Here is a 27,904-nt window from a genome sequence, read left to right as displayed (position 1 = left end):
TGTAAAACAACCAGAGCATCTGCAAAGTGCAATAAATGAAGCACAATAAATAAAGGCCTGCCTTATAAAAATCTCTGTTCACCACCAGATAGAGGGAATCAAGTAGGATCTAGATTTTTAGATATTCTGATAAATGAAACTATTACTTTCATATAGGCAGTTAAAAAAATAATGCACTAAATTGAAATATGTCTAAAAAAGTTAGATAATCTTCTTATTTTCTTTGCTTTTTCATTTTGATAATCTCCTTTTGGGGAGAGAACATAAAATATGAAATGTTTTTCAAAATCATCCCGCCTCCCCATATCCTCTGCTTTGTGGAATATACTATTGATAAATCTGTGTTTGGACATCCCTTTGGGTAACATTGTTATTGTTTAGCCACTAAACAATTAGTTCATGTCTGACTCTTTGTGATGCTATGGACTGTAGCCTGCCAGCCTCCTCTGTCCTTAGGATTTCCCAGGCAAGAATACTAGAGTGGGTGGCCATTTCCTTTGCCAGGGGGTCTTCCCGTCCCAGGGATGAACCCATGTCTCCTGCTTGGCGGGTGAATTCTTTACCACTGGGATTAGCCGAAAAGAAAAATGGAAGACAGTGCAGATCAGTTAAACAAACACCATCATATGGAACCCAGAGATACTTACTAAGGATATCATCCCCTGATCCTAAGAAGCTCACAGCTGAGAGGGGAAGACCAAAGGATGAACAAAGGATATGATGTGATAAAAAAGTGTTCCTGGGAGGTGTTGCCTCCTGTGTGCACAATTCCAGCAGGGGAAGAGTTTCTGTACCAAGTGACAGCTCTGCCCCTCTGCATCCCCCTTCCAGGCCCCAAAGAGACAAGTTTGGCTTTTCCCTGTACCAGAGTTTATGACCTGATATTTACATTTTTCCTGCTCCCAACCATAAGACTGAATTTTAGGAGTATTTTATGAAGAAATAAAAGCACTTTACATTAAGTAATATAATCATAACATTTTATTCCACAGATTTTATATGCAAATCTCTAAAGAATCACTTCATCAGCTTTGTGATTATGTTATTATACAAGTGTAAATGTGATTTATGTACAGGACATGGGGAAGAAAATCTGAAAGCAGAAGAGAGTTTCATTCAGAGCTTTATATATATATATATATATATATATATATATATATGTACTTTTTTTTTAAGAGAAACTAGTAGGCTGTCTAATAGGTACTATTCAAGGTTTTTTAAAAAAATTAGCTGATATAATCCTAATGTTGATGCTATGATGTAGGCACTGTTGCTGTTTTATAAATAAGGAAACGGGGATATGGAAAAGCTAAATAGCTTTCCCAAAGTCCAGGTGATAGATGGCAAAGCCAGAACTGGAAGCAAGACAATGTCTGGGAAGTATAGATGGTTGGCTTCTATACACCTGTGTAGACATGTAAACTGGAGATTTATAGCGCTTCCTGGGCTCACGCTTCCTTTCAACGTCCAGATGATATGTTTTAAATCATTATACAATTTCTTATAATGAACTCAAGACCCACCCCACTGTTTGCAAGTATTCCCAGAGAACTTACATTCATATCACTGCTTCCGGGTCCAGGTTCCAACCCCTGCTGACATCTTGGCACTTGCCACCTTCCTTCCTGAAGTTACTGCTCCTTCTTTACTCCCACATCGCAGGAGCAGAGAAGTCGAGACTTTCTCCTTCAAATCTCCCAGTACATCATTAACCCACGTTTGTTGTATATAACAGAAACTTACTGAAAGGTTGAGGATAGTGGGGGTGAATATGAGTATAAAGCAGAAGCTTTGGTTTCTAGACACTTAAGAATCCTTCCTGTCGGTTGGAATTTCTTACCAAGTCTTTTCATAGCCCCTTTCAACACCCTGCCATTTGGCCCGATCATTTATTTTCACATATTGTTTCCTAACTGGAGCAAGCAAAGGCCACCCCAAATTCCTATCCCCCTTTCTTATATAAAATTTTCTAATACTTATTTTACTTGTTTCCATCTAGACTAATCCAGGGAAACTTGCCCTTCACACACACACACACACAAAATATAATTGTGCTTTCACTAACTGTATAGATCTGAACATCTGAATGGTGAATCAGAACAGTCAATGACTGCTGACTTTTTTCCCAGGAACTATTTTTATTACATTAAAAGAATTGTTAGGTAGGGAGAAAAACTAATGGACATATAGAAACCAAAATACAGTAAAACACAAGGTGTCTCTTTAAGCAAGTTGAACACAACTAAATTTGCAGCAAGCACAATGATTTTAAAAAAGAAACCATAAAATATACCTTTGACACATTTAATTCACAATTCTCTGACTTAACTAAGAGTTTAGAGTGGTTGACTATATTGGAGAAAGGACCACCATAGTAACATTTAATTTTTTGCTCAATAAACAATTGTTCTATGCATATTATGTTTCAGGCCTGGTGCTTAGAAGGAGAGGTATATGGTGAATAAAGTATGGTCCTTGACCTCATAATCCATGTATGCAGTGGATCACCTGGGAACATAAGCACATAATTAGAAAATAGTGCATTATGTATCACAATGACACACAATGACACGTACACAGTGGTGTAACAGTAGAATATGCAGCTAGCAGCCTGATGGGTCACGGAAATTAATGCATGAGAAGACATTTATTCTGGAGCGTGGGAGTTTAAGTATTCCATGAAGAAAAGGATAGAAGAGGAAAGGGAATGTGTAAATGCTTGGAAGAGTGAAACAGAATCACATCTCTGTTGTGAGTATCAACTTTGTGTGTGTTGAAAGCCGAAGGGATTATGAGGTAGAAGGAGGGGAGGGGAAGATGAGTGGCCACGATGAGAGTGAAAAATAGGTCAGGCTCCATGCAAGAAAGAACATTATATATCCCACTCTCCAGACTTATAGAAACACCAAGGCCAGGTTTTACAATGCTTGTTAAAAACAGATTTCTGGACTCCATCCCAACCTACTGAATCTAAATGTCTTGAATGAATCAAAAGCCAGAAGAAATTTTTATGCCTATTATAGTTTAAGAAACTGTGCTATAGGCAATGAGAGCCTTTGGCTAATTTAATGTTGCAGAATTCCAGACCATACTGGGCTTTATAGACCCATATACTGGAGAGAATACTGTATGTGTATTAATATTTAGAAACATAATGAAAAAAAATTAGTTCTTGTATAGCTTGAAAGCTGTACAGTACCCTGGGTAGCAACTTGGAGTAGCTTAGCTAGATGGAATTATATAAGTGTCTTACTAAAATATCATTGGTAAAACTTTACCAAGTGCTTTTTTTTTTCTTCCTCTTTTATTCCATATCTCATGCACAATAAATCCTGTCTGAATAATTTACTCATTCTGGAACATTAAAACAGGCTTTGTGCTTTGAGGATAATGAACAATTTTCTTAACTATAATGAGGCTTTTGAAAATGTTGTGCTACAAAATATATGCGGGGAAAAATGTAACTTTATTGAAACTTCCAAGCTAGTATTAATGGTTTTGATAAGAAGCTGTCCTGTGGTCTGGTTAGAGCAGGGAATTTTCTGGCCCTTCATTTCCTGAGGTCTAGGAGTGAGCGATACTCTTTCAGCTGTTGATGGAATCAAGAACACAATGTGTATTCATCTTAAACAATTCAGCATGGATGGACAGGGAACAGCTTGTGAATGTGGGAATGGAATCTGAATTAAAACTGAACAGAGAAGAACAAAATGAAGTGCAGTAATAACAGGTGTGGGCTTCCCAGGTGGCGCTAGTGGTAAAGAACCTGCCTGCCAATGCAGGAGACATGAGACACGTGGGTTTGAAACTTGGGTGGGGAAGATCCCCTGGAGGAAGGCATGGCAAACCACTCCAGTATTCTTGCCTGGGGAACCCCAAGGAGCCTGGCGGGCCACAGTCCATAGGGTTGCAAAGAGTCTGACATGACTGAAGCGACTTGGCACACAGTCCACAGTGACAGTACTCTTGCCTGGAGAATCCCATGGACAGAGGAGCCGGGCAGGCTACAGTCCATGGGGTCGCAAGGGTCAGACAGGACTAAGCAACTACACCACTAGCACCACCACCGCACAGTGACAAGTGTAAACTGCAACACGAACAGAGCAGGAAAAGCTGTTGCAATAAATAATGCTAATGACGGTATTGGAGTTTGTTTTAAAAAGATATAAGAAGCATCATGGATAATAGATTCAGTGTGAAAGAAATATAATAGGATTTATAAGGATGAGTGCAATACAATGAAATGAATGAGTCATGAGTTAGTAAAATATGACGCGATCCTTCTTTTAAGACTCAATATAGATTAGTATCTTCCTAAATGATAAGTTCTACTTTTTAATTATTTTCAGATGCATGACTGTACCTCCACCCAGAAGCTAAAATTAATTTCCAATAAAAACAAATGAAAGAAAAAAATATATTTTAATTCCAACTTTGTGTCACTTGATGCATTAGCTATGAGATACTATATTTTGATTAATTAAACAGCAGTGGGACATGAGAAAAGTTCTAGAACGTCTTTATCTGAAGGACTTATTTGTATTTGTTTTTCTTTTATTTTGTTAATTGAAGGAAAATTGCTTTACAGAAGCTTGTTGGTTTCTGCCAAACAGTAACATGAACCAGTCATAGGGTCATAAGAGAGAGCTTAAAATCCCTGAACTGATCATGGGGCATTTGGGAAATGAAATTTAGTACAGTTTTCAGCTTTGTTTTTTGCATTCTTGATGCATTTAAATTTCAAATGCTTTGACCTTGTTCAATAAAATTGTGCCAATATGCTTTATCAATTTTATTTAACAAATATTTGATGAAGAGGGATTTGATTTCAAAAGAAAATCCATATTATGACTAAAGTTGTACCTTTGAAATTATAATTATTTAAATTTTGGATTTCTTAAAGATACCTTTTGAGCACAATTTAAAAATTAGATTTTCAGCAAATTCATAAAGGACTGCTAGCATCCTATAGGTAAATCACATAATGGTTACATACCATGCTTTCTGTTTTTTATTATGTTACTATCGGAATAATTTTCTGACAACATCTATGAAAGTAGGAATGGATGTTGTAGCAAAGTAGACTCTTCTTGGTCTGATTGATTTTGTGCTTTATAACCCATTTCAGTTATCAGAAGGTAGTGCAATTTTTCCTCCTGCTATTTGAAAAGAATGTAATGGTCTAAAAGATTGCCTACTTTCTGAGGGAGTTACTCTCTTGTCAAGGTAGAAACAGTATATTTATTAAACTGCCTATAACTTTGGAGTGAATGCTTTCAATCTATTTCTTTCTGTTTGCTAGTCTGTAACTATAGGAGGCATTCATCATGATGCTTGGCAATGAGATCCAGCTGTTCTGGAGGACCATGGCTAAGATATTCTAAAATCAAGAGATTACAGAGTGGAATTAAAACCTCTTTTTTTCTAGTTTCCTAATTTTAGAGCTTAACTGTTAGACTTTATCAATATTTTACTTTAGTGTGAATTTATATGACTATTCTTGTATTGCACAGTGAAATTCCTTACCCATTACTTTAAATCTAATAGAAACACAAAAATGTATTTTTAACACTGTACTATAGTTAAAAATCCCAGGAACTATAAAATGGGGAAGATATAAGATGCTTATATACACATCTGTATTTATTAATGCTTTGCTATTTGGGGAGAAGAAATCCATGAAAATTTTCTAGAAGAGGATATAAATTAAAGATATTTCTTAGATAAGTATGATTAAGAAGTAGTAAGTATGATCAATGACTTTCAGTGATTTAACATAATGAGTTAAATGTCATGTGCTTAGTTGCTCAGTCGTGTCTGATTCTTTCCTACCCCGTGGACTGTAGCCCACCAGGCTCTTCTGTCCATGGGGATTTTCCAGGCAAGAATACTGGAGTGGGTTGCCATGCCCTCCTCCAGGGAATCTTCCCAACCGAGCCATCAAACCCAGGTCTCCTGCATTGCAGGTGGATTCTTTACCATCTGAGCCACGAGGGAGCCCAAGAATACTAGAGTGGGTAGCCTACCCCTTTTTCCAGGGGATCTTCCTGACCCAGGAATTGAACTGGGGTCTCCTGTACTGCAGATGGATTCTTTACCAGCTGAGCTACCAGGTAAGCCCCAGTGAGATAAATAAATATAATTAAATACATTGATAAAGTAAATAGAGCCTCCATAGCTATTTAGGGGATACCAGCAGTATTAGCTGGGAATCCTTTGCTTTTGTGAGCTTGTGGATTGTATAGAGCTGACTTTAGAAGGAAAGATTGAGGTTAGTATCATTATGTAGTTGGAACATAAATCCAATTGATTCATCTTAATTTAAAAAGCCACACACTACTTGATAACATGGCTTTTCTAGCACTTGGATATCCTTTTAGGCATGTTTCAGAGACCCTGTAATGTAAATAGTGTTGCTTTGCTTATGTCTATGGGATTTGGGCATGGTTCTTGAGTGAACATTGTATTTAAATAAATGGGTGAAAGGCAGGATGAAATAGGAAGTAAAAGTTTCAGGACTGCATGCTTCTAAGGCTAATATATATATCCTGATTATGAGATAAGAAAGTCAGAAAGATACTGAGAAAAGTAGAAGGGAATAGGAGGCAAAGAGAGATTCAGGTTGATGTTAGGCATTGAAAAATAGATCTCCAGGTAGAAAATTTTTGCTCCAACATCAATTCTCAGAGTGTAATCTGAGATTCCCAAAATCTTTTTAGGATGTATAGGAGATCAAAACAATTTTCATAGTACTAAGACTTGCTTTGCCTATTTCTCTGTACTGGCTTTTTCACTGTTAGTGCAAACACAATAGTGAGCAAACATTTCGAGGTTTAGCACAAGTTAAATTAGTGCCACCAAACTGTACTTGTAGTCATTGTATTCTTTACATCTACAGACTCACAGGGGAAAAAAAAGATCTAGCTTCCTTGAAGAATGTCCTGAGGAAGCTGTAAAAATTATTAATATTGTTAAATGTCAACCCATAATTATATATTTCTGTATTCTGTGAGGTAAGAGAATACATGAAGTACATCTTCTGCATACTGAATTGTAGTGGCTGTCTTGAGGAAAGGCACTTATGCAATTGTTTGAATTGCAAGCTGAACTAGTCACTTTTTTTCCTGAACATATTTCATTTTTGTGGGAAAAAAAATGATTGCCAGACAAAATATGATGGTTCAGACTTGGATACCTGGCAGACATTTTCTCAAATTTGGACAAGATGAACCTGCCACTTCAAGAAAAACAACTTATAGTTTTGTTGCCAGTGATAGCATTTGATCTTTCAAGAGAAAATTGGAATTTTAGAAAACATATAGCAGTCATCATAAACTTGAAAATTCCCTAATACCTACAGATATGATGATGTGTGTCAGCACTGGGAAATTTTGAATAATGCATGAACCAAAACTTTTCAAATGTCAATGCATAAATTACAAAATTATGCATAAATGACCGAACCATTTATAGTGAAATAAAGACCAATGGGACATTGAAATTAAGCACTTGTCAAGTTTTGGTATAACATCAAAGAAGAAAGCTAATAATTATTCAAAAAGACAATTAAATATACCTTCCTTTGGCAATGGCATATATATATATGGCTGGATTTTTGTCATATATCTCAACCAAAATAGCATATTATAACAAATTCAATTCAGAAGCAGATATGAGAATACAGGTCTTCTTGATTATTAAGCCAGGCAGTAATGAAATTTGCAATAATATAAAATAATGCCACTCTTCACACAAACATTTTGTTTTGGAAAACTTGTCATTTTGTAACAAAATATATAATGTATTCTAATGTGATAAGTTTGTTCCACTTATTTTTAGGTGTAATTAGTAAATAGTTTTAAACAATCAAGTTTTAATTTTAAAATAATATGTATTTATAAATGTAACCCATCAAGGTAAAAAGCTCTCTCTGTTTCTCAATAACTTGTAAGAATATAAAGGATCCTGCAATGAAAACTTTGGGTATCACTGAGCAATGTATGTAGATTTGGGAGTCATTAGCTTGCGAGTTTCCTACTGTTTGAGTGAGGTCATATGGAACAAGAACCATGGCTTTGGAAAAGTTGGTCTAGGATGTAGAAGAATGAGTGAAAGGGGAAAAACAATCACTCAGATGGAAGAGACTATCACCAAATGTAGGGACTAGAGTAACTGAGAGAGTATGAGCCAAGTATGAGCATTGCACTTGGTTAGAAGAAGTTGCGGGAGACCTTTGAACCACGTCAGTGGCTCAGGAAGTGAAGTGACTCAGTCGTGTCTGACTCTTTGCGACCCTGTGGATTGTAGCCCACCAGGCTCCTCCGTCCATGGGATTCTCCAGGCAAGAATACTGGAGTGGGTTGCCATTTCCTTCTCCAGGGCATCTTCCTGACCCAGGGATCGAACCCGGGTCTCCAGCATTGGAGGCAGACGCTTTCACCTCTGAGCCACCAGGGAAGCCTGTCAGGAAAGCCCCTATCAATTATTTCAGCCTGCCCAAACCTTCCACCCTTCCTTAATGGAATCTGCAGACCATCACCAGCAACAATTCCCATTTTCTCAAACTTTATCTTGCATGGAACTTGGTTTTCTCATTCTAACTAAATCCTAGTGCATCTTCCTTTGCAGTCTCTTCAAATATAAACTTTTTAAAAAAAGGTTGGATATGGTAAAAGGGCAAGAGTTTTTATTACCTTCTCCACATGTGTTTGGTTATAAAGATCTCACATATATTTTTCAGACATAAAGATGACATTTTCAGTTAATAATTCCAAATGTTAAGAAATACTCAGCTTATTTGATTCTAGCACAACATATTAGGGCTTGCTCTTCATTAATTTTTGCTATAGCAATAATATTAGTTAGTTTTCAAAAAGAGGAATAATTATAGTTAGTTCCCCTGGTGGCTCAGACAGTAAAGAAACTACCTGCAATGCAATGCCGGAGACCCATGTTCCTAGATCACATTGTTTTTCTTATTCAAAGGATTTTCTCACACAGTTCCCATGCCCTCTCCTTAGTCATTAATTTTCATTTATCTATCAAATTATTCCTATTAGCGTAGGAACATTCAGTAAATTCTCCTTCTTCAAAAAAACACAAAACCCCTTGACCTCAAATATCCCTTGGGCATTGGTCTGGGTTCTCTACTTCCATTACAGCCAACATTTGCATGAAAGTTGTCCATAGTTGCTTAAATTCCTATTCTCTTCTGTGCTCACATTCTGCTGAGGCAGCTTTTGGCAATGTCAGTAAGAGCCTCTCTCTTGTCAGCTTCCATGCTCAATTGTGATTCCTATCTTAGTTGATCTCTTAATAGCATTGAGATGATGGATTATTTTTTTCTTTGTGAATCACTTTCTTCCCTTGGTTTCTTGCAGACTTCACTTTCCTCATTTTTCCTTTCCTTCACTGCTTTCTCATTCTCATGCTTCCTGCTGGCTGCTCTCCTTTTCCTCAATCTTTGCACTCTTCCTTATCTTTTCTCTTCAGGTTATTTCATCCAGCACCATGACTCCTCCTTCTCAGATCTATATCACCAACCTCAAGTTTCCCCATCGTTTGAATTTTTAATTGGCATTATACCAATCTTAACATGTCCAAAATAGAAATTTTAATTTCTGACTCACACCACAAATATGATGTATCCACAGTCTTACTTATCTAAGTTAATGGCATCAGTGCACATCCAGGTGCTGAGGTAGAGTCTTCAGAATTGTCCTTCATTTCCTCTACATCCTACACTTGCCATATGACGGTAAGTCCTTTTGGCTAATCCTCAGTACATATGGGCTTCCCAGGTGGCGCTAGTAGTAAAGAACCTGCCTGCCAGTGCAGGAGACATGAGGCACAGGTTGAATCCCTGGGTCAGTAAGATCCCCTGAAAGAGGGCATGGCAACCCACTCCAGTATTCTTTCCTGGAGAATCCCTTCAACAGGGGAGCCTGGCGGTCTATAGTCCACAGGGTTGCAAAGAGTTGGACACAACTGAAGCGATTTAGCTCACATGCAGTACGTATGGTCAATGCCATCACTTTTTGCAACTTGCCCCACGACTGCTATAGTACAACCCCCAGTGCTTGTCACTCATATTATTTTTATACTAGTGTTACTGAAGTCCATTCCCTGGACTTCCTGCTTTCAATCATGCCCCTGCTCCAACAGTTGATTTTCCTTTAACGTACAAACCAGATCCTTTAATATGCAAACCATATTGGATTCCTCCATGTTTAAAATTATCCTGTAGCTTCTTATTATACATATTAAAACCAATACCCCTTTCCACGGTTCTGTGAGCCTGCCGTGATCCCTGCCTACTTCTCTGACCTTTCTCTCCACTCACTCCCTGGTCTTCAGTAACATTGACATGCCTCTGTTTTTTCCAAAGTCAACAAGCTTCTTCACAGCTCAGAACCTTGCAGTCCAGTTTCTCGAAATCTGCAAACCACGCCCGCTCTCCTCATGACTGGTTCTGTTTCATTACTGAGGCCTCTGTTCAGACATTATCGCCTCAGAGAATGTTTTCCTGCTCACCTTATATAAAATGGTCAGTCAGCAAAAAGTCAATTTGTCCAAACCAGTTTGCCAACATCTTTTTTTTAGTTTGCCAAATGATGAAGCATCATATATAGTTAGAAGAGTTTAGAGATATTTGGTAAATTCAGAAAGCTTGCCGTTGGTAATAGATCAATCAGATGATTTACTTATGATTAATTGTCTTTTATTGAATTGGTTATGGACAAATTGACCTAAAGCCATCCAAGATACCGCCACATCACTTCCTGTCCTTTACTGTGTTTTTCTTATAGTACTTAACTTCACACACAGGTCATATTTATTTATTTGCTTTTATAATTTTCTCCTACCTTTTAGATTCTAAGCCACATGAGGGCACAAATTTGTATGGTTTTTAGCTGTAGCTTTGAGGCCTACAGAAGTTGCTCAAAAATGTTGATTGAATGGATGAATCAAGTACTATGTAGCAAAATAAACTAGATATGAGTGTATCAAAGACAGAATAGACAATATGCCAGAATAAGCTGAAAATATAGAACATCTCATTTTTTTGAGATGTCAAAAAGAAAATGAGAGTAAAGATTATGAGAGAGTGACCATAAAGGGTTTTGCTTATTGAAGTAAAGGAGATCAATGTGTTAGATTATAAAACTAACCAAAAAGCAAAAGAGGGAGAGGAAATACCAAAAAGAATATCAACTTGCTCTGTGTAAAAGTTTAAGGTCATATGTATTAGAGAATGAGATCCTGTTCCTTATGACTGTTTTGTGTTTCTAGATTGTGTTTCTGGACTTATTTTAAAGACTCTTAGAAGGCTTAGACTTGATTTAAAATCTTCAACCCACAATAATTCATGAAACAATCTGCTGTACATTGTTTGGCACTGATTTTATTGGTTACACAAATGCTTAATTGCGATTAAATTCTTGCTAATATCATAAATTAACTTTTAGAAAATAAATGATTACAAGACGATATTAGAAATAAATATGAAGCACCACGATATACCAAATTAATGGGGAGGAAAATGAGGAAGGAGAAAAGTTAAGAAAGCATTTTTCCATACAGTGCTTATCCTAGGAGACTAGATTACTTACCAACATGTTAATTCTTGGTGATACAAATTAATAGAGCATTCACTATTTATTTGTATAGATGACTAATTTCTAAGGAATTATATGATAAATTATAATGTTTAAAATATGTCATTAAATTAATATTCTGGAAAATATTTATTATATATTTTATTATAGTTTATTATTATATGAAAAAATTAAAGAAATTTGCAAATATCATAGGGATGAATTCAGTATAAACACAGACTAGAGAAATAGGTAATTGCTTCTTTTATTATATCTTCAGAGTAGTTTTTGTGACCTTCTGATAATTAAATGAGTTATTACGTGTGACTGTTTTAAAATCATTGGAAGGCCTTTTTGCAAAGAAAGAAGAGCAGGAGGAACTACAATTCATTGTAATATGTCTGTGATAAAAAATGGTCAAGAAATTGCTCTTTAAATGATCTAGCTGTCTATTCATCTATCTATAGTGCAGTACGGAAGGATACATAGTTCTCTGGCATAAACTAGCTCTAATATAGCAGGATAGTAATGAATTATCGTTGCAGTAACAAAATCTGTGACTTGAGAATTGTAATGCACAAATACGTAAATTAACTCTAAAAATGTCTCTTTAACCCAGATATACATTGTAAGATCATCTGATTATCCATGGTTGATATGACTTAATATTTCTTCCTCTTTTTCATTGCTATATTTGAGGATGTCTGTGGCTTTAAATTATAAAAGTGTCTTCAAATTTTGTATCTTAAAATGTTCATATATAGAAAATGATAAAAATATGAAATATGAAAAGGGTCATAAAATGTCTGTTCATGTCATGGTGGGGAGGTTATTATAGCAGTTATTTCATGATCATTAGTTTTGAAATCAACTTAATCTTTAAAGCAGTAAAAAAGCCCCATAAGTATTATTTCTCCCATTGCAAAAAACCTGAGTGTAAATCTTCACTGATTTTGCAATTTGTCAAAATTAATTTCAAATCATTTAATTATTTTTCTCTACCAGTTTTATTTAAATTTAAATCCTTGATATAAATGTCAGTCATTATTTGTACCTATAATAAAATGTCTCTAAAGGGAATGTGTGCTGGAAAATGTTAATATAAAGTTTCTAGTCATAGGTGTTTTGTTATTAAATTTTCACAGAATGTTGATGTTGGAAACTGAAGTAGATGAAGAAAAAGTTCATGCATTCCAAATTCAGTTTCTACTTAATGAGATAACACATAAATTAATCTTCTCATAAAGCTGGGAGAAATTATGTTTTTTATTCAATTATTAGATTGCAGTTTTCAGTTCAATCAACCATTCTTAGGCATTAAAAAGAAAGTTGGAAATTTCCTGTCTTGATAGACTTAATCTGGTGTCACTGAAAAGAAGAGCTTATTGAAATTCTCAATGGAAAAACAGCAAGAAGATCATGTTTTCCAGGCTATTTCTTAAACTCTTTAAACAAATCTTACAAATATTTATTCTAAATATGTTACAAGATTTGGCACATTGATAAAAAGCTATTACTTGTATAGATTGAGTAAGGAATATTTTTTATTTATTAAAGTTTTATAGTCAAAACAATGTATAGTTTCTTTTTAATAATTAAGTAGATTTGATCAATTATTCAATACCCATCCTAACTTTGGATTTATAAATGCTGATTTAAATGTCAGTTATTCTATTTCAGAGATGCAAAATACTTTGTTCATTTGACAATTCTTTTGATAAATTTAAATTCTTGTTAAAATCATAATGTTAATTCCATAAAACGGAAGGACACAACTTCATAGTAAATAAAGTAGAACAAAGTGATAGTTCTTGCAAATTCAGAGTTAATATAAACAAATAATTTTAGTAAGTTTGACTTTTGACTTTATGAACTTTTCAGAAAACTCACTAACAAAATCATCCAATTTATTGACTTCTAGATTGTTCAGTTTCTTATATGTGTTTATAAATTAAAATTTATGAATTTATTAGGCCCAAAGATTCACAAAAGTATGTTTATCTCTAGGCATTAAAGAAGAAATATATACAGAGCAACAGTTCTCATCATTGATTAGATTTAAGAACATTTCAAAGAACACATTAAAAAATGCATGCCTAGCATATGTTTAGGGAACTCAGTTAACTGGACTATGTCAATAGATTCAACAGAGGTTGAAAGAAAAATCCTTATATTGTGATGAGTTAATTGCATAGTAAAGAATATTGTAAAATCTATTTTTAAAAGCCATTTTGTGTTCAGTATTTAACCCAAACATTGATATTTCAGAGTGTGCAATCTCTTATTCAAAGGGGTAGTAAAATTAACATATAGTTAAGAAAACTAAAATTTTAATGTGTATAATAGTAAGGAGAAGTTTTAAGTGTTGTTGTAATGTGATTTTATATTTTTTATTTTTTTTAATTTTATTTATTTATTTTTTCATTTATTTTTATTAGTTGGAGACTAATTATTTTACAATATTTTAGTGGTTTTGCCATACATTGACATGAATCAGCCATGGATTTACATGTGTTCCCCATCCTGATCCCCCGTCCCACCTCCCTCCCCATCCCATCCCTCTGGGTCTTCCCAGTGCACCAGCCCTGAGCACTTGTCTCATGCATCCAACCTGGGCTGGTGATCTGTTTCACCCTTGATAATATACATGTTTCAATGCTATTATCTCAGATCATCCCACCCTTGCCTTCTCCCACAGAGTCCAAAAGTCTGTTCTATACATCTGTGTCTCTTTTTCTGTCCTGCATATAGGGTTATCATTACCATCTTTTAAAATTCCATATATATGCGTTAGTATACTGTATTGGTCTTTATCTTTCTGGCTTACTTCACTCTGTATAATAGGCTCCAGTTTCATCCATCTCATTAGAACTGATTCAAATGAATTCTTTTTAATGGCTGGGTAATATTCCATGGTGGATATGTACCACAGCTTCCTTATCCATTCATCTGCTGATGGGCATCTAGGTTGCTTCCATGTCCTGGCTATTATAAACAGTGCTGCGATGAACATTGGGGTGCACGTGTCTCTTTCAGATCTGGTTTCTTTGGTGTGTATGCCCAGAAGTGGGATTGCTGGGTCATATGGCAGTTCTATTTCCAGTTTTTTAAGAAATCTCCACACTGTTCTCCATAGCGGCTGTACTAGTTTGCATTCCCACCAACAGTGTAAGAGGGTTCCCTTTTCTCCACACCCTCTCCAGCATTTATTGCTTGTAGACTTTTGGATAGCAGCCATCCTGACTGGCGTGTAATGGTACCTCATTGTGGTTTTGATTTGCATTTCTCTGATAATGAGTGATGTTGAGCATCTTTTCATGTGTTTGTTAGCCATCTGTATGTCTTCTTTGGAGAAATGTCTGTTTAGTTCTTTGGCCCATTTTTTGATTGGGTCATTTATTTTTCTGGAATTGAGCTGCAGGAGTTGCTTGTATATTTTTGAGCTTAATCCTTTGTCTGTTGCTTCGCTTGCTATTATTTTCTCCCAATCTGAGGGCCGTCTTTTCACCTTGCTTATAGTTTCCTTTGTAGTGCAAAAGCTTTTAAGTTTCACTAGGTCCCATTTGTTTATTTTTGCTTTTATTTCCAATATTCTTGGAGGTGGGTCATAGAGGATCCTGCTGTGATTTATGTCGGAGAGTGTTTTGCCTATGTTCTCCTCTAGGAGTTTTATAGTTTCTGGTCTTACATTTAGATCTTTAGTCCATTTTGAGTTTATTTTTGTGTATGGTGTTAGAAAGTGTTCTAGTTTCATTCTTTTACAAGTGGTTGACCAGTTTTCCCAGCACCACTTGTTAAAGAGGTTGTCTTTTTCCATTGTATGTTCTTGCCTCCTTTGTTGAAGATAAGGTGTCCATAGGTTCGTGGATTTATCTCTGGGCTTTCAATTCTGTTCCATTGATCTATATTTCTGTCTTTGTGCCAGTACCATACTGTCTTGATGACTGTGGCTTTGTAGTAGAGTCTGAAGTCAGGCAGGTTGATTCCTCCAGTTCCATTCTTCTTTCTCAAGATTACTTTGGCTATTCGAGGTTTTTTGTATTTCCATACAAATTGTGAAATTATTTGTTCTAGTTCTGTGAAAAATACCATTGGTAGCTTGATAGGGATTGCATTGAATCTATAGATTGCTTTGGGTAGAATAGTCATTTTGGCAATATTGATTCTTCCAATCCATGAACACGGTATGTTTCTCCATCTATTTGTGTCCTCTGTGATTTCTTTCATCAGTGTTTTATAGTTTTCTATGTATAGGTCTTTTGTTTCTTTATGTAGATATACTCCTAAATATTTTATTCTTTTTGTTGCAATGGTGAATGGTATTGTTTCCTTAATTTCTCTTTCTGTTTTCTCATTGTTAGTGTATAGGAATGAAAGGGATTTTTGTGTGTTAGTTTTATATCCTGCAACATTACTGTATTCATTGATTAGCTCTAATAATTTTTTGGTAGAGTCTTTAGGGTTTTCTATGTAGAGGATCATGTCATCTGCAAACAGTGAGAGTTTTACTTCTTCTTTTCCTATCTGGATTCATTTTCTTTCTTTTTCTACTCTGATTGCTGTGGCCAACACTTCCAAAACTATGATGAATAGTAGTGGTGAGAGTGGGCACCCTTGTCTTGTTCCTGATTTTAGGAGAAATGCTTTCAATTTTTCACCATTGAGGATAATGTTTGCTGTGGGTTTGTCATATATAGCTTTTATCATGTTGAGGTATGTTCCTTCTATTCCTGCTTTCTGGAGAGTTTTTATCATAAATGGATGTTGAATTTTGTCAAAGGCTTTTTCTGCATCTATTGAGATAAATCACATGGTTTTTATCTTTCAATTTGTTAACGTGGTGTATTACATTGATTGATTTGCAGATATTAAAGAATCCTTGCATTCCTGGGATAAAGCCCACTTGGTCATGATGTATGATCTTTTTAATATGTTGTTGGATTCTGTTTGCTAGAATTTTGTTAAGGATTTTTGCATCTATGTTCATCAGTGATATTGGCCTGTAGTTTTCTTTTTTTGTGGCATCTTTGTCTGGTTTTGGTATTAGGGTGATGGTGGCTTCATAAAATGAGCTTCGAAGTTTATCTTCTTCTGCAAATTTCTGGAAGAGTTTGAATAAGATAGGTTTTAGCTCGTCTCTGAATGTTTGGTAGAATTCGGCTGTGAAGCCACATGGTCCTGGGCTTTTGTTTGCTGAAATATTTCTCATTACAGTTTCAATTTCCATGCCTGTGATAGGTCTGTTAAGATCTTCTATTTCTTCCTGGTTCAGTTTTGGGAAGTTATACTTTTCTAAGAATTTGTCCATTTCTTCCAAGTTGTCCATTTTATTGGCATAGAGCTGCTGGTAGTAGTCTCTTATGATCCTTTGTATTTCAGTGTTGTCTGCTGTGATGTCTCCATTTTCATTTCTAATTTTGTTGATTTGGTTTTTCTCCCTTTGTTTTTTGATGAGTTTGGCTAACGGTTTGTCAATTTTGTTTACCTTTTCAAAAAACCAGCTTTTAGCTTTGTTGATTTTTGCTATGGTCTCTTGTGTTTCTTTTGCGTTTATTTTTGTCCTAGTTTATAAGTTTTCTTTTCTTCTACTAACCCTGGGGTTTTTAATTTCTTCCTTCTCTAGTTGCTTTAGGTGTAGAGTTAGGTTATTTATTTGACTTTTTTCTTGATTCTTGATGTAAGCCTGTATTGCTATGAACCGTCCCCTTAGCACTGCTTTTACAGTGTCCCATAGGTTTTGGGTTGTTGTGTTTTCATTTTCATTCATTTCTATGCATATTTGATTTCTTTTTTCATTTCTTCTATGATTTGTTGGTTATTCAGAAGTGTATTATTTAGCCTCCATATGTTTGAATTTTTAATAGTTTTTTTTCCCTGTAATTGAGTTCTAGTCTTAACTGCATTGTGGTCAGCAAAGATGACTGGAATGATTTCATTTTTTTTTTTTTTGAATTTACCAAGGCTAGATTTATGGCTCAGGATGTGATCTATTCTGGAGAAGGTTCCGTGTGCACTTGAGAAAAAGGTGAAGTTGATTGTTTTGGGGTGAAATGTCCTATAGATATCAATTAGGTTTTGCTGGTTCATTGTGTCATTTAAAGTTTGTGTTCCCTTGCTAATTTTGTGTTTAGTTGATCTATCCATAGGTTTGAGTGGGGTATTAAAGTCTCCCACTATTATTGTGTTATTGTTAACTTCCCCTTTCATACTTGTTAGCTATTGCCTTACATATTGTGGTGCTCCTATGTTGAGTACATATATATATATATTTATAATTGTTATATCTTCTTCTTGGATTGAACCTTTGATCATTATGTAGTGTCCTTCTTTGTCTCTTTTCACATCCTTTACTTTAAAGTCTATTTTATCTGATATAAGTATTGAGACTCCTGCTTTCTTTTGGTCTCTGTGTGAAATATTTTTTTCCAGCCCTTCAATTTCAGTCTGTATGTGTCCCTTGTTTTGAGGTGGGTCTCTTGTAGACAGCATATATGTGGGTCTTGCTTTTGTATCCATTCAGCCAGTCTTTGTCTTTTGACTGGGGCATTCAACCCATTTACATTTAAGGTAGTTATTGATAAGTATGGTCCCATTGACATTTACTTTGTTGTTTTGGGTTCGCATTCATACAACCTTTCTGTGTTTCCTGTCTAGAGACAGTCCTTTAGCATTTGTTGAAGAGCTGGTTTGGTGGTGCTGAATTCTCTCAGCTTTTGCTTGTCTGTAAAGCTTTTGAATTCTCCTTTATATCTGAATGAGATCCTTGCTGGGTACAGTAGTCTGGGTTGTAGGTTACTCTCTTTCATTACTTTAAGTATGTCCTGCTACTCCCTTCTGGCCTGAAGAGTTTCTCTTGAAAGATCAGCTGTTATCCTTATGAGAATCCCCTTGTGTGTTATTTGTTGTTTCTCCCTTGCTGCTTTTAATATTTATTCTTTGTGTTTGATCTTTGTTAATTTGATTAATTGATGCTTTTGAACTGTGGTGTTTGACAAGACTCTTGAGAGTCCGTTGGACTGCAAGGAGATCCAACCAGTCCATCCTAAAAGAGATCAGTCCTGGGTATTCTTTGGAAGGACTGATGCTGAAGCTGAAACTCCAGTACTTTGGCCACCTCATGTGAAGAGTTGACTCATTGGAAAAGACCCTGATGGTGGGAGGGATTGGGGGCAGGAGGAGAACGGGACGACAGAGGATGAGATGGCTGGATGGCATTACTGACTCGATAGACATGAGTTTGAGTAAACTCCAGGAGTTGGTTTCAGACAGGGAGGCCTGGCATGCTGCCATTATGGGGCCTCAAAGAGTCAGACACGACTGAGCGACTGAACTGAATTTGATTAATATGTGCCTTCGGGTGTTTCACCTTGGGTTTATCCTGTTTGGGGCTCTCTGGCTTTCTTGGACTTGTGTGACTATTTCCTTCCCCATTTTAGGGAAGTTTTCAGCTATTATCTCCTTGAGTACTTTCTCATGGCCTTTCTTTTTGTCTTCTTCTTCTGGGACTTCTATGATTCAAATGTTGGGGCGTTTCACATTGTCCCAGAGGTCCCTGAGGTTGTCCTCATTTCTTTTGATTCTTTTTTTCTTTTTTCCTCTCTGCTTCATTTATTTCCACCATTTTATCTTCTACCTCACTTATCTTATCTTCTGCCTCCGTTATTCTACTGTTGGTTCCCTCCAGAGTGTTTTTGATCTCATTTATTGCATTATTCATTTTTAATTGACTCTTTTTTATTTCTTCTAGGTCTTTGTTAAACATTTCTTGCATCTTCTCAATCTTTGTCTCCAGGCTATTTATCTGTAACTCCATTTTTTTTCAAGATTTTGGATCATTTTTATTATCATTATTCTAAATTCTTTTTCAGGTAGATTCCCTATCTCCTCCTCTTTTGTTTGGCTTGGTGGGCATTTTTCATGTTCCTTTACCTGCTGGGTATTTCTCTGCCTTTTCATCTTACTTAGATTGCTGTGTTTGTGGTCGCCTTTCTGTATACTGGTAGTCTGTGGTTCCGTTTTATTGTTTCTCACTGGGTTCCTTTTTATTGTTTCTCACTCACTTTTATTGTATTCTGACTGGGAGGTTTCTCCCAGTGGGTGGGGTTGGATGATTGGCTTGTCAAGGTTTCCTGGTTAGGGAAGCTTGCGTCGGTGTTCTGGTGGGTGGAGCTGGGTTTCTTCTCTCTGGAGTGCAGTGGAGTGTCCAGTAGTGAGTTTTTAGATGGGCCCATGGGTTTGGTGTGACTTTGGGTAGCCTGTATATTGATGCTCAGGGCTATGTTCCTGCGTTGCTGGAGAATTTGCATGGTATGGTCTTGCTCTGGAACTTATTGGCTCTTGGGTGGTGGTTGGTTTCAGTGTGGGTATGGAGGCTTTTGGATGATCTCTTATTCCTTAATGTTCCCTGTAGTCAGGAGTTCTCTGGTGTTCGCCGGTTTTGGGCTTAAGCCTCTTGCCTCTGGATTTCAGTCTTATTCTTCCATTAGCCTCAAGACTTCTCCATCCATACAGCACTGATAATAAAACTTCTAGGTTAATGGTGAAAAGATTCTCCACAATGAGGGACACCCAGAGAGGGTCACAGAGTTACATGAAGAAGAGGAGAGGGATGAAGGAGATAGAAGTGAGCAGGAGGAGAAAGGGGGGGATTCAAGAGAAGAGAGACAGATCTAGGCAGTACTCTGTTCCCTAAGTTTTCTCCACAGCCCAGAACACCCACAGAGGTTCACAGAATTGGATTGAAAAGAGAGGGTGGAGGGAGGAAATAGAGGTGATCTGGGGGAGAAAATGGAGAGTCAAAAGGGGGAGAGTAATCAAACCAGTAATCACACTCCTGAGTAAAAGTGGGTACTGAAGGTTAGATTCTTAAATGTCCAAAATTGATATCAAATACTGAAGAACAAAGATTAAAAATCTAGAGATTAGACTTTTAAAAATAAAATATGAAAAAAAAAAACAAAAACACAGAAAATTTGAGAAATATATACGAAGCTTGCTTTAAAAATAGGGTCCCCCGTCCTTTTTTTTTGCAAAGTTATAGTGGGTTATAAATATGAAAATTAAGGAATAATAGAGGAGTGATAGAGGACTTTAAAAAAAAGAAAAAAAATTTTTTTTTAATTAAAAAAAATAGTAAAAATATATCTAGGAATTTCTCTGGAGCTGTTGCGGGGAGTGTGGGTTCAGTTCAGTTTCCGATAGCTCCTTGTTCCAGCTTACACTTCTCGATATCTATAGGCCCCTTCCTGTGTAGTCCGTGTTAACTACAGGGATTTTAAGCTGTTGCACCTGTCACTTTTAAAGCAGTTCCCTTTGTTTATTTGGCTTCTGTTTGCAGGTCTTTTCAGTGTCTAATTTCCGCCCTGACACAAGTGGGCGGAGGTGGTCTCTTGTTTAGGTTCGCTTGTTCAGTCCTGCTGTGGGGAGGGAGGGGCGCTGTAGACTTATATCACTGGCTTGTGTGGGGAGCACTCGCAGTGTTCCGGCCACACTAGGTTTGCCCCTGCTCACCGCGCATGTGCTTTCCCCTTCTACACTGCTCAGGCCCCAGGTTGCTCTCCAGGGAGTGGGCCCTGAGTTGCGTGCACTTCTCAGGCCTAAGCCATTCAGGTTCAGGTTTTCGGGTCCTCCACAAAGATGCAGACTCGACTGGGCCTGCGTTTTGTGCCTCCCCTGTCCGAGCAGCTCAGGCAGCGAGGAGCCTGACGAGCGCACTCTCCCCGGGTGCAGGGTGTCTTATCCCCATCCCATGCCCACTTCAGTTTCCTGGTGCCTAAGTCCAGTGTGCCTTGTTTCTCTTCTGGGGAGCTGATCTCTGGCTGTGACCCTCCCAGCGGATGTCAACCATCCAGAATCTCAGGACGTCTTTGCTTAGAGACTGGGAGCCTGTTTGCAGTTTGGTAGGGGATGCCGTCTCTGGGGCCGAGTTTGCCCCTTTCCCCTCCCCCCTGCCTCCTGCATCCGGCGGGGGATGGGCCGGTCCACAGCCGACTAGCTCTTCTCTGGAATTGCTCAGTCCTTCCTTTGTTCTGCAAATGGCCAGCAGTGCCTTCGGTTAGGGCTTTTCCCCCGTTAATTCTCTCTCTCTCTTTCTCTTGCTATCCCCCAGTTTAAGTTGCTATCTCACGTTAGCTCCCTCCGATTGCCCTCAGAGCATTCAGGCCCGGTCCTTACCCTAAGCACCGTGCCTGCTCCTCTCCGCTCAGCCCCCACTTGCTGGTGGCGGATGCAAGTGTCTGGGATACTTTTCTGTTGGGAGTTGCTTTTAGGCATGTAATCTGTGGGATTTATTTATTTTTCCTCCTGGTTAGGTTGCTCTCTGAGATTAAAAAACTCCCCCCAGACCAGCCCAGTGAGAGGGTTCCCTGGTATTTGGAAACTTTCTCTATTAGGACTCCCTTCCCGGGACAGATCTCCGTCCCTAACTCTTTTGTCTCTCTTTTTATCTTTTTTATTTTATCCTACCTCCTTTTGAAGACAATGGGCTGCTTTTCTGGGTGCCTGATGCCCTCTGCTAGCGATCAGAAGTTGTTTTGTGGAGTTTGCTCAGTGGTCAAATGATCTTTCAATGAATTTGTGGGGGAGAAAGTGGTCTCCCTGTCCTATTCCTCTGTCATCTTAGCTCCTCTCTGTAATGTGATTTTAAACTTTTTACCAGATTTTAGTCATTTTGTTTAAATAATAAAGATAAATCAGAGGAAAACCAGTCTGAAATAAAGATTGTAGACTTTTTAATAGAAATTTCATTTTTTAATTACTAACTCAAACAGTAGTCAACTTAGTTTATTGCCAATAGTGCAGTTCTATAAGGAAACAATATTTAGAACTAATATATTCATTTTTATTTTGAATGAATGCTCCTAAATATTAAATATATTCCAAATATTGCTTTTATAAAATAAATTAACTTGCTAAACCTACTAATTATGCAACTGAAAAGATAAATTCCATATATACCTGAATCATTGTAGGTTATAACTTAATGGGTCTAGAATTTATAAGGTTTTATTTTTTACTTAAATTTTTTTATAAAAAATTGTGTGTTTGTTCATCATTTAGAGTTAGCAGAAATCAGATGGAACACTTGTATTGTCTAGGGTAGCATTCTACATTCACCATACAGGGCATATGGCAGGTATCAAACACAAATACATACTTCTAGAGTACATGCCTTAGAAAACCTGGTAGAATGCATGTGAAGGTGACTATGATATATGGGTTTCTTTACATCTATCCTTATTTTATCTTTTAAAAAAGCTTAAATTATTTGCAAGCATTGCTATTTAACCATTTTTGGTAAATAAAATCATTTGCAGCCTCACTATTCATAGCCATAAATTGCTGAGAAAAATTATCCAGTATTACTGAAAAAAATATAATCTTAGCAGCTTTATTTTAGTTCCAACTACAAAGGTTTAATTTCCCTTTCACATTCACTCCTGTGGATCTCTAGAAACAGTGTAGTGGTAGAGATTGCAGCTCTGAGGTCAGACTGCTGTGGTGGAATGCATGCAGAGAGGACATGTTATAGATAACCTGTAGTTGCAGTTTCAAAACCAGGCATGGTATAGATAACCTGTAGTTGCAGTTTCAAAACCAGGTCAAGGCAAAAGAATAACCGAGGCTGCTTGTCACATAGAGACTCCCGAATTTCAGTGCAGAGACCCAGTGATTTGTAGTTTCCCCACGCAACCCAGCTGATCAGGGCAGTTGGAAAACCTCGTGTTTAATACAGTCTCAATTGGCAGAGTAGCTAACCTCAATTGAAACCTTCCGTGGTGGCTCAGACAGTAAAGAATCTGCCTGCAATGCAGGAGCCGCAGGAGATGTGGGTTTGATCCTGGGTTGGGAAGATTCCCTGGAGAAGGGCATGGCAACCCACTCTAGTATGCTTGCTTGGAGAATTCCAGGGACACAGGAGCCTGCCCGGCTACAGTCCATAGGGTCGCAGAGTCAGGCACGACTAAAGCGACTTAGCACACATGCACAGTGTGTAGTTTATACATAGTTTATACTCTAGTGGGTGCTGGAGAGGCATGGGTAAGCACAGGAGTCCTGCCTAGTTATAGGTTACTGTTTAATCACTTGTATGTTAACTGCCATAAAAATAGAATAGAGGCTTATCAAAGTGCATTAAACATCAAATTAAAAAAGAAAAAAATTCTTGCTTGAAGTGTCTGTGCTGTAATAGAGTTGCATCTTCTTGGAAAGTGTTGCTTGCCTTTGATTGTAGTGTAGAGGCACTGTCTCAGTTTCAGCTGCTATAACAGAATACCATAGACTGGGTGGTTTATCAACAGAAATTTAGCAGGGTACTGGCAGTTTCCATGTCTGGTGAAAGCTCACTTCCTGGTTCACAAATGGACATTTTCTGGCCGTGTCCTCATTTGGCAGAAGAGGCAAGGGAACACTCGGGGGTCTCTTGTATAGGGTCACTAATCCCATCCACTAGGGGTCCGCTCCCCAGGCCGAATCACTTTCCCAAAGCCTCCACTTCCAAATACCATTCCATTGGAAATTAACTTTCAACATAAAAAGTTTTGGGGGGACACAAACATTTAGTCTATAGCCTGCACCTTGATATATCACACTCAAGCCGGGGACTCAGTACGAATCCATCTCAGAATTAGAATCAGAATACATAGTATATTGTGTCTTATATGTGTTCTCTGTGAGAAAAAAAAATTTTTTTTTTGCTGATTTTTAGGATATTATGGCATAGTCATGACACAGTTTCACTTCATTAATAGCTCTCTCGGTAACTCTTTTTTTTTTATCATTTCACTTTATTCTACTGTTATTTCATCTCTTTTTGTAATATATCAGTGGTTTGATGTGGTCTTTACAACCTAATTTAAAATTACCGTAAGATTTTGTGGTTATGGGAGATAATTTTATTGATGTATTTTATAGCTAATTATATATTGACACAGTCTAGTATCATATTTAGGCTAATTTTGAAATGTAATTGCTAGGATATCCAACGTGATTGGCTGTTGCCTAAAGCTATCATTTTTGAAATACAGCTTTTATTTGCTAATTACTACTGCTGCTGCTGCTCTTTAGTCACTAAGTTGTGTCTGATGTTCTGTGACCCCATGGACTGTAGCCCATCAGACTCCTCTGTCCATGGGATTTCCGAGGCAAGAAGACTGCATTGGGTTCTCCAGGGGATCTTCCCAACCCAGGGGTTGAACCCACATCTCATGCACTGGCAGGTGGATTCTTCACCTCTGAGCCACCGGGGAAGCCCTGCTGATTACTATAGCCTTCTTTAATTTGTGGATAAATTATTTTCCATTCTTTCTGTGGAGAAATTGAGTTGGAAGCATTTATTAAAGAAATAAGATATAAAATGTCCCACAGTAGTCTTTGAAGATAAGATGATAAAAACAAAAGATCACAAGGCAGTTCAGAAGGTGGTCACACACTTATTTCCATCAATTAATATGACTAATTGACTTTCTCACTTCTTAACAAGGTTTGACAATTTTAAGGATGGTTTAGTCATGAAATGCTTTATTTTCTTTTAATTTGAACCTTCTAGGAGGCCTGATGACGTTCAGGTTTCCCTTTGGAAATTTAACCTCTGTTTACTGTAACTAGTTTATGATCTACTAGCTTTCATTTCAAAAAAAAGAAAAAAGAGAAACCATAAAAAATACAGTAGATGTTGAATCAAATTTTAATGTCATTTTCTTTTGTAAAGGTTGAACTCATGATTTGAAATAGTTTTCTTAGTGACACTTTTTTTTTAAATCATTTGTGGGTTATAAACAATTAGGAATAAAATTAAAAAGAAATTACTATTACCCATAACTTCTTTTTGATTTCTACACTTTTTGTATTTGATCCTGGGAAATACCTATCTATAAAACGTGTGTGTTTTGCATGATGCCCGCCTTCCACCAGTCATTTTCCTGGGAAAGCACAGTTGGGCTTAGTAGGCTGATCATTTAGATCCTTAGGTTAGTTTTGCTGCATTGAGCTCATTTACTCTGTGGAGCAGATGGATGAGCAGTTTTAATATGAATACTGAACCTTTTCATCCTTTACTTCTGCTTTTGTTACAGAAACCCTCGAAACTCTCATCAGACAAGCAGAAAATTACACCAGCATACTTTTCTGCAACACCTACAGGAACATGGCCCTAGAGGCCGCTGCTTCCACCCAGGAGCTCTTCACCGATGTAGGGCTCTATTTATTTGGTGCGGATGTTAATCCTGAAGAATTTGTCAACAGATTCTTTGACAGTCTTTTCCCTCTGGTCTATAATCATCTCATTAACCCTGGTGTGACTGACAGTTCCCTGGAATACTCAGAATGCATCCGGACGGCCCGCCGGGACATTAGCCCATTTGGTAATATTCCCAAAAGAGTGCTGGGACAGATGGGGCGGTCGCTGCTGCCCAGTCGCACGTTTCTGCAGGCGCTGAACCTGGGCATTGAAGTCATCAATACCACAGACCATCTGCACTTCTCCAAAGAGTGTGGCAGAGCCCTGCTGAGAATGCAGTACTGCCCACACTGCCAAGGCCTGGCTCTCACTAAGCCTTGCATGGGGTACTGCCTCAACGTCGTGAGAGGCTGCTTGGCACATGTGGCAGAGCTTAACCCACACTGGCATGTGTACATCCGGTCACTGGAAGAGCTGTCGGATGCCATGCGTGGGACCTATGACATTGAACACGTGCTTCTGAACTTCCACCTGCTCGTTAATGATGCTGTGATGCAGGCTCACCTTAATGGACAGAAGTTATCAGAACAGGTAAGCATCCACTCAAAATTTCCTGCTTTCTTAGAGTGCAACAGTTAGCTGTATATATAAAGTGTGTGGATTATAAGCACATCATTATATACTTTAAATTATGACAGCTTAACAATACTTTAGGAAACAGTAGGAGAATGCATGGGTTGTCATATTGTCATATTCAATTCTAAATATATTTTACATGACACATCAAAATTTTGGTTAGCTAAAATACCAGTTTCTCCTCCAAGTAGTGGCCTTCTTATAGGGTTAGTTCAGTGAGGTAAAGAGGGCTTGGTTTTAAAATCAGGACCAGCATAACTTTGATTCTTCACTCTTCCATTAATTCTCAAGTCCCTTAGCTTCTTTGAGCCTCAGTTTTCTCACTGACAAGAAGAAAATAGTAACAGATAACTTTTGGAGTATTCTTTTTGGGGAAGATAGGCAATCATTTAGGCATACTGCCTAGTATACTGCCTGGTACTCTAAAAATGGATATTACTGGTATTTCAAAGTTATTCAGCTATATAGTCATTAAATGAAGACTTGTTATTGAAAGTGTTTCTTCTGAGACTTTCCAGAACCTGGGACAGCAATGGTGTGATGATTTTTTAAACCATGATGTATTTGGCGTCATGGTGTTTTATTCCAGGAAAGCTTTAGTAAGCAAAATAATCAAATCATAAGAGTTTCCTATTTCTCTCTCATTCTGTAGAAATATTCTCAGGCACCTTTAGTAATAGTTCTCATATCCCATACAGTGAAGTATAACATGCTGCTGCTCTTTATCCTAGATATTTTGTCCTGAAATAAAATTATGCTCCTTTACAATAACAGAATACATCTCCTCACCCTGGCCTTTATTTTCTGAATTAATAAACACTCTCATTATTGACTTTGTAGGTCTGTTCCTTTCATTAATTTCCAGTAGAAATTGGATATGAAAACCTTGATGTCCAAGCATATACACCCCACTTCCTTCCTAACTTTCAAGGTCCTCCTGGCACTGTATGGGCCAATATGGTACCTTCATGCAAATTAGAAATGGTCCCCTCTTTAGGTGGATGTGACTTGCAGGTAGAGTCACATGTGAGCTGGAGTTCAGCTCTCACTCCTGATTCACTCACCTGGGTATCCTTACACAGCCAAGGTTCCCAACCATATACAGTTGTCCTGGTTGTTTTGCAATCTCTCATCGCTTTAGGGAGATCATACATGTACCAGAACTTTTGCAACTTTGCCAACTCAAAATAAAAGACTTCTAAGATTTCATGTACTTCAGTTAGTGAGGAATAAGCATTTAGGTCTAGGAAACAAAATATCAATATTATGATATTGCATATCTCCAGAAGGAAAACAAGTACAGGAAATCTGAAATGAAGCACAGATTTGAATTATTAATTTGGGACAAGCCATCTAAACTTTTGGGGCCAGAATTTTCTTATATATATAGATAGATAGGTAGATAGATACACAGATTTTTAAGATTCTTTTTATTTTGTCTTTTGGAGCCTTGGAGTGCCTTTTTGTATCCTTAAAATCTACCACGTAGAAAATT

The 27,904-nt window shown here is 37.3% G+C and overlaps 1 protein-coding gene across 3 annotated transcripts in view; it reads left to right on the top strand.

The window, feature by feature from the left end:
* The window catches only part of GPC5 (glypican 5), a 1,510,050-nt gene that overhangs the window by 259,684 nt on the left and 1,222,462 nt on the right, over window positions 1–27,904 (top strand). For all 3 annotated transcript variants that reach the window (XM_043477854.1, XM_043477855.1, XM_043477856.1), the window contains exon 3: window positions 25,670–26,364. In XM_043477854.1, coding sequence (XP_043333789.1) covers window positions 25,670–26,364 — 695 coding nt within the window. The remainder of the gene's footprint in view (window positions 1–25,669; window positions 26,365–27,904) is intronic.

Source organism: Cervus canadensis, chromosome 9 (genome assembly GCF_019320065.1).
Source record: "Cervus canadensis isolate Bull #8, Minnesota chromosome 9, ASM1932006v1, whole genome shotgun sequence".
Taxonomy (NCBI): Eukaryota; Metazoa; Chordata; class Mammalia; order Artiodactyla; family Cervidae; genus Cervus; species Cervus canadensis.
This window is presented reverse-complemented; position numbering and strand designations above follow the sequence as displayed.